This window comes from Amblyomma mixtum, chromosome 1 (assembly GCF_055824585.1).
Source record: "Amblyomma mixtum isolate Tamu chromosome 1, ASM5582458v1, whole genome shotgun sequence".
Taxonomy (NCBI): Eukaryota; Metazoa; Arthropoda; class Arachnida; order Ixodida; family Ixodidae; genus Amblyomma; species Amblyomma mixtum.
The window spans coordinates 265,643,247-265,654,373 of record NC_143012.1 but is presented as its reverse complement, the minus strand read 5'-3'; the positions used below and the strand labels follow the sequence as shown (position 1 = coordinate 265,654,373).

At 51.2% G+C, this 11,127-nt stretch overlaps 1 protein-coding gene across 1 annotated transcript; it reads right to left on the bottom strand.

The window, feature by feature from the left end:
- Window positions 1-3,515: 3,515 nt before the first annotated feature.
- On the bottom strand, window positions 3,516-10,792 carry LOC149371616 (uncharacterized). The gene is made up of 2 exons (XM_089565873.1): window positions 10,513-10,792; window positions 3,516-4,062 (listed from the first exon to the last, which is right to left on the bottom strand). The coding sequence occupies exons 1-2, from the start codon at window positions 10,627-10,629 to the stop codon at window positions 3,760-3,762; spliced, it is 420 nt and encodes a 139-aa protein (XP_089421999.1). The 5' UTR covers window positions 10,630-10,792; the 3' UTR covers window positions 3,516-3,759.
- Between the last annotated feature and the right edge of the window lie 335 nt (window positions 10,793-11,127).

Genomic DNA, 11,127 nt, shown 5'->3' with positions numbered 1-11,127 from the left:
TAAGCACGCCCTCGACCTCCCCATAACGACGTCCAATCAAAGGCTCATTACTCTAGGAATGACCAACACGTTTGCGGAGTTGCAGGAGGTGCACTTAAACAACCAATACTTACGGCTAAGCAAATCGTCCGCCTCCTAAATGACCTCCACATTGCTTACAATGCGCTAACAGAGGAGCGAACCGAAGTTCCAGAGGACTGGCGCTACGCGCTCAAAGTTCGACCCCCTGCCACAAAACACGACAAAGGAGTCTCACGAGGGACGTCGTACCGCGCATGTGGCGGCCCTCAACCAATGCCATGTCTCTCGTTACGCAATTTTCTACACGGATGCTGGTGGCCCACACTACGAGGGGTGGTACACGGCCGCGGTCATCCCCCACAACACACATACATCCAGGGACTCGCTTTCCGCGCCCCAAACATCACACACGCAGAGGAGGTCGCCATAGCACTAGCTGCAGAACCAGACTCCTGGGTTATCATCGCTGACTCCCGGAAAGCTTGTCGAAATTTAGAACAAGGGCGCATTTCTCAACGCGCCGCCGAAATCCTTCGCGGAAGCGAGTAACGGGACGGACCGGACACACACGTCATCTACGCCCCAGCACATGCGGGTCTAGAGGGGAACGAGGCCGCAGACGCCTCAACCCGCGCGCTTAACCACCGGGCATCGGCTCGGCACCCACCGCTTGAGGAACCAGAACCGAATCCGGCCCTTACTTACAAAGAAATCGCTAACTTGTACAAAACACGACACAGATTTTTCAACCCCCCCCCCCCCCCCCCCCCCCCCCCCACCGAAAAAGGGCTAACCAAAACTAAGGAGGGCTGACTTCTTCGTTTAAACATCAATACAGTACTGTGCCCGGCAGTACTACAGTATTTAAATCCGGATTTAACAGGGAATGCCCGCAGTGTGGGTGCGCCTCTTAGGATGGTTACACCATATGGTGTGGGCTTGCTCCTCTAAACCCAGCCTGACACCCTTTCCCTTTACCCACCCGAGAGGCTGCTCTACCTTAGAGAGCCAACGTGCTCTCGTGGCTAGGGCCCGAGCTGCCGCGGAAGCCACAGGGGCCCCGGACTAGACACCCCTCCTAGCTTCTAGCTTTTGTAAGCTTAAGGCATGCCCTTTCATGTAAATAATATCAAATATATGTTTTTCACCACCGCCACTACCAAACGCGTTATAACACCGCATCTTGAGATGATTGCACGGCGCTTTCTTACCCTGCACGCCTTCGCAGTAGCAGCATCTTTAGCAGTTACGATAAATCTGTTACAGGTGACGTCGCACATCAGTCGCGTTACGAGAGGGCCATGGATGTATGCAAGAAACGGAGCGCCGGGCTGTCAGTGAACGCTGTCATTATATATGCGGGACACAAGCCCGCCGCATTGGCTTTTGTGGCTTTGGCGTTCGGCCGCATTTCGATCGAGAAGAAATGGTTTCTTGCCATGTTTAGACACCGAGCGTTGTTAGTAATGGATGGAAAACTTTATTAAGCAAGTGAGTTTGGACCGTACAAGATCTCAGGGCCACCGCACAGCCCTCACATTACGCGCATGTGTCCAGGCCACGTAGGGCCATGGCACTGGCACCCCGGTTCACACAGCGAAGTTGCGCGTCCGGGTCCTGCGACGCAAGGAGGGCCTCCCATTCCTCCCATGTACCAATGGCGGGCTGTCCCTGCGGGGGAGGATCGGCAGGGCAGCCGAAGAGGATGTGGTCTAGGGTGGCGTGCGGTTCTCCGCAGAGAGTGCACTCTGGGGAAACATGGCGGAAGTGGGATAGAAGCTGAGGGGTAGGAAGAGTTCGGGTCTGGAGTCGCCTCCAGAGGATTTGTTGGGAGTGGGATAGGCGGGGGTGGGGAGGGGGATAGAGTCGAAGGGCAAGGCGTGCTTGTTGAGTTAGTTCTGAGAACGTGTGTGCCCGCTCCCTCGAGAAATCCCGGCTGGGGTCGCCATTTGCCCGGCAAATAAGTCCTCGGGCTATGTTATCGGCGGCCTCATTTCCGGGATTGCCAGAGTGAGCCGGCACCCACACGAGCTCAATACGCCTATCGGGATTTAGGGTGCACATTCTCAATATCTGCCACGCGGGGGGATGGACGCGTCCGCGGGCGAAGTTAAGAATGGCTGTTTTGGAATCGCTTAGTATATAAGCCGCATTGGTTTGGGCAATGGCTATTGCTATAGCTGCTTCCTCTGCTTCTTCCGAGGTACAAGGTGGGTCTATGAAACAAACCTTAATGCACCCGTTTCGCTTCGCTTGTGCAACGCCGCTGCCCAGTAAGTAGACCAAATAATCGCCAACTAAAAGCGAAACCTCCACTAGTCGTCCACCGATTGCGTTTCCTTCGCCGCAGTGTGTTCAAGGGTGTCGTGAAGGTCTCTTCACTCTGTGCTGGAGACGCCACCAAATAAGATGTTAAAAAAAATTGAAAAGTGGTCTATTTTTTCTCGCATATCGGTGGACAACCGACCCGCGCCATAAGGGAAGAAGGAGGTGGAAGTGAACGAAGAGAAAAAGGTGTAGTGGAGGGCTCCGGACTAATTTCGACCATCTCGAATCATTAATGTGCACTGGCATCGCACAGCACATGGGCGCCTTTGCGTTTCGCCTCCATCGAAACGAGGCCTCCGCGGCCGGGTTCGAACCCGGGAACGGCGGCTCTCAGATCATTCATGGCAGTTTACCTATATCCCTCAAAAGTGTACAACAGCTGCACCATACCGGTACTCACCTATGGGGCACCGTTAACGTGGAGGTTGACGAAAAGGGTTCAGCTTATGGACAACGCAGCGAGCTATGGAAAGAAAATTGATAGGTGTAACGTTAAGAGACCGGACGCGGGCCGTGTAGGTCAGGGATCAAAAGCGGGTTAATGACATCCTATTCGAAATCAAGAGGAAGAAATGGTTTGGTTTGGTTTGGTTTATGGGGTTTAACGTCCCAAAGCGACTAAGGCTATGAGAGACGCCGTAGTGGAGGGCTCCGGAAATTTGGACCACCTGGGGTTCTTTAACGTGCACTGACATCGCACAGTACACGGGCCTCTAGAATTTCTCCTCCAAAGAAATTCTAGCCGCCGCGGCCGGGATCGAACCCGCGTCTTTTGGGTCAGCAGCCGAGCGCCATAGCCGCTGAGCCACCGCGGCGGCAGGAAGAAATGGGCTTGGACAGGGCATGTAATACGAAGGCAAGATAACCGCTGGTCCTTAAGGGTAACGGAGTGCATTCCGAGAGAAGGCAAGCGTAGCAGGGGCCGGTAGACAGTTAGGGAGGCGAATGAGATTTAGAAGTTTGCCGGCATAAAGTGACCGCAGCTGGCACAGGACAGGGTTAATTGGAGAGATATGTGAGAGGCCTTTGTCCTACACAGGGCGTAGTCAGACATGATGAAAGAACCCGTAACCCTGCCAGTACCAAAAACTCATGCCTCATAGCAATATTCAAAACAAATGCGCCAAAATCCTAAAGCACAAGCCAGAGCTGATCATCGGCATTGCTAAGTGTGTAATCAGAATTAAATTTTTATTCCAAAAACCAGGGAAATTCACTCCGTACCACTATTTGTAAGGAGCGAAATATGGCGCGACATTAACATTTCCCGCGCATCGTAGTAGGACAGCGCGGGCGCTCAAGACGGGGCTGACGGGAGAGCTCCAGGCGGATCTGTTGGTTGCTGTCGCTCTTGTGCGCGAAGAGCATTTGGCAGAAGCCGCACTGAAAGTTGCCGCCGGTCCTGTGAAATCACTTGTCGGCGGCGACAACGTATGTACTGGCGAATTCTGCCCCGCACTTCATGCAGAGCCTTTCCCCGATGTGCGTGGCTAGGTGCAGAGCCATGGTAGCCTGGCTCCCGCAGGGGCACACGCGACATGCAAGGGTGGAGAACCGGGAGGAGTCGTCCCGGTCATGCTTGAAAACATCGTGGGCTGTAAGGATGCTGGGCAGATCGAAGTAACCTCGGGAATCCCAGCATTCGTGAATGGTCTCTTCCAGCACCGGCCGGACGTACTGGAGCCGCCATCGATGTCGGAATAAGTGACACTGCTGCATGGTAAGAAAGAGGGTTGGCTGGTAAGTACGGCCTATGGCAGCTTTCGTTCCCAGACCAAAAACCCCAGCCTTCTATCACCGTTGTTTGCAACGGTACCACCTGTTTTAGCACATTGATAACTAGGCGGCACTATTTTTCTCCACTATAATGGCACGACGACCGAGTCCCGCATGTTCCGCGCATAGACTCTGTGATAGAGAGCTCCGGACCTTAAATGAGAGCCCCCTGGGGGACAAAGAGAAGTTGGTCTGTATCTATGGGGTACCACATGTCTAGTCACAAAAAGAACCTCCACCAAACAAATTGCTGAGGTTGAACGTGGCTTGAACCTAATTATATGAGCGGAAGCTATGTTAAGCATGGTCTCCACTGTCTCAAATCAAATGTCAAAGTCAAGGTAAAGTACCCAATGGTCATAGTCATATGACCACGTGGTCATGCTACCATAGCTTGGGCCATACCACCACGCGGTTATGTTCCGTTTGACCTTGTGAGAAACGGACGGTCATTGTCGATGTGGCGCCCAATGCCTAAATTCAAATGTGAATGTCAAAATCAAGAAAGGTCACCGGTCAAGGTCATGTACCCGATGGTCACAGTCATATGCTCATGTGGTCATGCTGCCTTGGACCATACCGCCACGCAGTTGAGTTCGGTTTGACCTCGTGAGGTATTGAAGGTCGTTGTCTCAACCACAATGAAATCGCAAGTTGTACCCCGAGGCGACGAGGAGGCGTCAATGCTTTGCATTACTCCAATGCGGTTTCAGCAGTGCAATCTAAAGTTTTTAGGGTTTAACGTAGCAAAGCGGCTCAGGCTATGCGAGACGCCGTAGTGAAGGGCACCGGAAAGTTCGACCACCTGGGGTTCTTTAACGTGCAGTGGCATCGCACAGTACATGAGCCTCCAGAATATCGCTTCCATCAAAATTCGGCCGCCGCAGCCGGGATCGAACCCGCGTCTTTCGGGTCAGCATCGAGCGCCGTAACCACTAAGCCACCGCGGCGGGGTGGTGGTGGTATTAAAAGGTTTATGTTTATTCAGTATTAACCAAACTTGCTTGAATAACAGGTGTAATTGGTCGTCTCCGATACATGCTTTCAGCTAAAACAAATACGGCAATTATATTCAGTGTTCACAACGTCACCGATGTCAAGCGTTTGCACTAGTAATCTTCAATGGTTGCTAGGAAAATTCAGGGGGGCACTTTGTTGACCTAAAGTGCGGTGAGGCGAAAGCCTTAAGCGTGGTGTTGCTGCTTGTGTCACTGATGTGTGGTTAAGATGTTAAGCGTCGCCTCTAAGAGGGGGTTGCAGCCTGCGGGCTGTGGCCGCTTATCGTTCAGCCAGCGTCCGCTTCGGCGGACGCGGTTGTTGCGACGCGAATACTCTTTCTTCTTATCTTTCAACTCTCTTCTTTCTGCACGTGGCAGCGGAGGTGTCTCGGCTTGAGCCAGTCGGCAGGCAAGCCGCGTGCACTTTCCTTTTCGTCCTTCTCTCAGTCGACACCAACCAGCCCGCCTATAAGAGCGGAACGCGACAGCGTCTTGCAACGCTGCCAGGGAGTCCATAGAACGCCATCGCCCGTTCGGTGCTCTGCCTTGCTCGTCGGTAAATTGGTTTTTGAGGAAAGGAAATGTATCTGCCTCTCATATCTCGGTGGACACATAAACCTCGCCGTAATGGGAACGGAGGAAGATGGGATTTAACGAAGACACCGTATTCGCTAGACGCGCCTGTGTTCATTCCAAAGCATCGAGCTGGCATGGCGGAGTGGTAGCGTGCTCGTCTCGCACTCCGGAGACCGGGGTTCGATTCCCGATCTCGGCCAATTTCCTTCTCGGTTTTATTTATTTATGTGGTGTGACTAGAAAGGGTAATTGGGCTAATTGGTTAAGTAAGCCCGTGTACTGTGCGATGTCAGTGCACGCTAAAGAACCCCAGGTGGTCGAAATTTCTGGAACCCTCCACTACGGCGTCTCTCATAGCCTTAGTCGCTTTGGGACGTTAAATCACATAAACCAACCAACCAACCAACCAAGCAATTAACTAAACTCAGTCCCACTTACTTGGAGCATCACTATATGATCCGTTTAATTGGTTGCATGGTTAGTAGCCAAAGTACAATTGGCCCCGTCTGAAATTCGCGCACTATGACGTCACGACCGTTTCGACCAATGAAAAAGCGTGACATTTCTGTCGACAGCTGTTGCTTACAACGATCGGCTTGCGACTTAAAATATGAAGCCGGAAGCCTTTAATGCCTCATCGTTGTAAGCAGCAGCTGTCGACAGAAATGTCTTAAGGCGGAAGCCTTTAATGCCTCATCGTTGTAAGCAGCAGCTGTCGACAGAAATGTCACGCTTTTCAATTGGTCGAAACGGTCGTGACGTCACAGTGCGCGAATTTCAAACGGTTCCAATTGTACCTTGGCTACTAACCATGCAACCAATTAAAGGGACCGTATAGTGATGCTCCAAGTAAGTGGGACTCAGTTTTAAGAGAAGTTTTAGTCAATTGCTTGGTTGGTTAGTTTATGGGGTTTAACGTCCCAGAGCGACTAAGGCTATGAGAGACGCCGTAGTGGATGGCTTCGGAAATTTCAACCACTTGGGGTTCTTTAACGTGCACTGATATCGCACAGTACACGGGCTTACTTAACCAATTAGCCTAATTAACCTTTCTAGTCAGACCACATAAATAAAAAAAAATTGCGCCTCTCCCGTAACCGATAGTAGAGTAAGCATGAAATGTTCACGGGCCTAACACAGGCGGCATTGAAATCCAGGACGATTCAGAAGCGTACGCGGACACGACGAGACGCGGGCCTGACAAGAATGTATATGCAGCGCGTTCGAATACTCCGCGAGCGTGTATACATCTGCCAGCCAGAGGGGGAAAGGGCTTGAAGGCTAAGCGGCCGGTCTTTTACATGCGTGAGTGTGGGACCGCAGCGCCATCCTTGGGGAGGGAGCGAAAGTTTTCCGCCGAAAGCCCTTCTCGCCCTCTTTCTCTAAGCGGCCTTCTCTCAAAGCCCCTAACAGATCACGTATGACAACGAAGTGTATTGTGGCATGTATGTGCTTTTTCCATGCGTTATTAGAAATCGGAAATTATAATTCCGTGCATTATCAAATGCACAGCTCGACTGATATCTTGATAAACATTGAGAAGACACTGGCAGCAGTTAATTTTTGTGACTCGTTTGGAGAGCAACCGGCGCTTGTATGCCGGTCCCGTAGGAGGGCTTAGAGAGTCGTTAAATCTCGTCAAGTCTCGTACGGTGCCCGGATGTTCTCGTTTCAGAGCCCGGATTAGTGGATTTCAGTGCCCGGATGATGGCTCTCGGTCTCGGCGTGACGTCACCACAATGCCGACAACGGGAGCTAAAAGCATTTCATGCTTAATAAAACCGAGAAGGAAGTTAGCCGAGCACGGGAATCGAACCCCGGTCTCCGGAGTGCGAGACGAGCACGCTACCACTCCGCCATGCCAGCTCGATGCTTCGGAATGAACACAGGCGCGTCTAGTGAATACGGTGTCTTCGTTCACTCCCATCTTCCTCCCTTCTCCTCCCTCCTCCCATCTTCGGCGGCGAGGTTTAGGTGTCCACCGAGATATGAGAGGCAGATACATCTCCTTTCCTCAAAAACCAATTTACTGAGGAGCAAGGCGTAGCACCGAACGGGCGATGGCGTTCTATGGACTCCCTGGCAGCGTTGCAAGACGCTGTCGCGTTCCGCTCTTATAGGCGGGTTGGTTAGTTGCGACTGAGAGAAGGACGAAAATTGGTTTATTGGTTTGGTTTGGTTTATTGGGGTTTAACGTCCCAAAGCAACTGAGGCTATGAGGGACGCCGTAGTGAAGGGCTCCGGAAATTTCGACCACCTGGGGTTCTTTAACGTGCACTGACATCGCACAGCACACGGGCCTCTAGAATTTCGCCTTCATCGAAATTCAGCCGCCGCGGCCGGGACGAAAAGGAAAGTGCACGGGGCCCGCCTGCCGACTGGCTCAAGCCGAGCCACCACCGCTGCCACGTGCAGAAAGAAGAGAGTTGAAAGATAACAAGAAAGAGAAAAACAGAGAGAGTAAAGACGCGCGTCGCAACAACCGCGTCCGCCGAAGCGGACGCTGGGTGAAAAAAACAGATAAGCGGCCGTAGCCCGAAGGCTGCAACCCCCTCTTAGAGGCGAACCTTAACATCTTAACCACACATCAGTGACACAAGCAGCAACACCACGCTTAAGGCTTTCGCCTCACAGCACTTTAGGTCAACAAAGTGCCCCCCTGAATTTTTGCTCTATAATTCTCTTTCCAATTCACACGTCAAATACTGCCAGCTTGTCTGGGGCAAGACTACATTCTCTAAAACAAAAAATATATTATATGCAGAAACGGTATCTACACTACGGGTACAATGCTGGTTATAATGCAACCACTGCACATTTTTTTTTTATAGTTGTCATGTTATTACAGCTCACAAGCTATACCGTTACCGTTTCAGTGCTCGGTTTAAAATTTAAGTGAAAAATAGTATTCATAGCCTGGATGCCTCGGCACATTTAGAACAAAATGAGAAATGTTATACTACTAGACGTGCAGACAACTAGAAGGCTGCTGTTCCATGCTTGGATCATGGTATGGAGCGTTTTTGTTATTCTCTGCTATCACTTTTAAACTAATATCAGTCACTAAAGGTTGATTTATTTAGTTGTTCTACTGCTAAACTTGAAGACATCCTTGTTGGTTGACTAACCTGATTTTTTCATTCTGCTGTTTGTTTTATCTTGCTCGAGTCTCTTCTTTTTTCTTCTGCATTCATCAAGTGTCTTGATTTGTTTATCGGTTAATTCTTTGGTGCTGTCTAGATGCTGCCTTATATATGGGGCTGTGGACTCTTCAAGCCGCCAAGTGACAGCTTTTTTTCCGTAGCACTCCCATCTGTAGCACATGGTGGAAATAAAATTTGATTTGATTCATGGGAGTTTAACGTCCCAAAGCGACTATGGCTATGAGGGACGCTGTAGTGTAGGGCTCAGGAAAGTTCGACCTTCTGGGGTTCTTTAACGTGCACTTACACAGCGCAGAGAGAAAGAGGTGCCGTAGTGGAGGGTTCTGGAATATTTTCGGCCACCTGGGGATCTTTTTAGCGAGCACTGACATCGCACAGCACACGGGCAACTTCGCGCTTCGCCTCTATCGAAACGCAGCAGCCGTGGCCGGGTTCGAACCCGGGAACTCCGGCTCAGTAGCCGAGCGCACTAACCGCTGAGACACCGCGGCGGTAGGTTTCACATCCACATGCGGATTTTGTGGGGTGGAAGTCTAATACGCACTAAAAAAATTTCTCAATAAAATATTCTGTAACAGCATCCCTTACAAACATGTCTGAGTGCCTCCCAAATTATGTACTGCAAAGTATCTCGCAAAAGCACATCTCAACAGCGTCTCTCTAAATCGTATGTCAAGCACACCTGCCAATCTTGTTCGTTCCACACTGTGTGCTCGTTCGGTCGAAAAGCCGTCGACGTCGTAGTTTTACTTGCGAGCACCATGACTCGGAAAAAATCGTATCATGCCAAAAAAAAAAATCGATTCGTCCAACGAGCAAGCCGTCGAGCCGAACGGGCGATGGCGTTCCCGTGGACTCTCTGGCAGCGTCGTAAGACGCTGCCGCGCGCTGCCGCGTTCCACTGCGTCCTCCAAATTTTTTTCCTGCTTCTCTCTGTGAATAGTGGAGTTTTAACGTCCAGAAGCCACTGAGGCTATGAGGAACGCCGTAATGGAGGGCTGGGGATTAATTGGGGATTGGGACGTTACACAGCCCAAGAACGCGTTTTGCGTTTAGCCACCATCGAAACATGGCCGCTTCTGCCGGGATTGAACGCAGGTCCTCCGGCTCAGTAGCCTAGCGCCCTAACCACTGTGCTAGATCTGCTATGAGTCGCTAACCAGGCCAAATATACGTGGCAACCGAGCATGCGCTACAACGCAAAGCTGCTGTCGTAGTTGGTCAGACAGCACCGCGGTGGCTCAGTTGTTACGGCGCTCGGCTGCTGACCCGAAAGACGCGGGTTCGATCCCGGCCGCGGCGGCGGAATTTCGATTAAGGAGAAATTCTAGAGGCCCGTGTACTGTCCGAAGTCAGTGCAGGTCAAAGAAACCCCAGGTGGTCGAAATTTCCAAAGCCCTTCACTACGGCGTCCCTCATAGCCTGAGTTGCTTTGGGACGTTAAACCCCAATAAACCAATAAATCAATCCAGTTGTTCAAAAAGCTACACTCTTTAAGTTGTGCACAGTGGTTGCGCACAATCGGTGCTCCCGATGGAACAGGTGCGACTAGTTTCGAACCTCGCTGGCAGAAGCTACACGGGCGACCCCCAGGAAGCATCGCGTCTGCAGTGATTACCGATGGTTGTCGGAAGAAAGTCAAAGCTCACCTCCTCAGGACACAAATCGGAATCGAAGCCATCATCAGCCTGCTTTGACTTCGCTTCAGTCTCTGCCAGAGAGGGAAGCCTAATTTCTAGGAGTGAGGCGGCGGCCTGATGTTCCATGTCTCTGGTCTTCCTGCAACACCTGGCACTGTACTGTACTGCGCTGGTGACGAAGGTAACAGCAGCCAACGTGGCAATGTTCAGCGAGACTGGAGGGGCGGGCGAACAGCGGCACGTGAACGACACGAGCGACGAAAGCGAGAGAGCAACACGTGATCAGTATGACGTAACTCACGAGCGATACACAAAAGAAAAGGAAACGCCACGTGGGTATCTCCTTTTCGCTATTTCTGTATATAAGGAAACGCCACGTGGGTATTTCCTTTTTGCTATTCCTATATTTTTAAGGCGAAAGCCTTTAATGGCTCATACTGTCGTGACCACGACCTACTGTGGTCGTGACCAAGACGGGTTAGCAAATTTGTCCGCGTTTCAGATTGGTCGAGATGGTCGTGACGTCACTGCGGCGCGCGAATTTTGACGGGTGTCCAGCGAAATATGCGAGACAGTTACTGCGCAATTTCTTTTCCTCAAATATTGGATTGGAAAACGTTTATT

Bases quoted from the DNA above. Each gene is read 5' to 3' on its own strand.
- LOC149371616 (XM_089565873.1), bottom strand. From the start codon at position 10,629: ATGGAACATCAGGCCGCCGCCTCACTCCTAGAAATTAGGCTTCCCTCT. The intron at 4,063-10,512 runs GTGAGCTTTGAC...CTTACCATGCAG, and splicing joins CCGATTTGTGTCCTGAGGAG to CAGTGTCACTTATTCCGACA.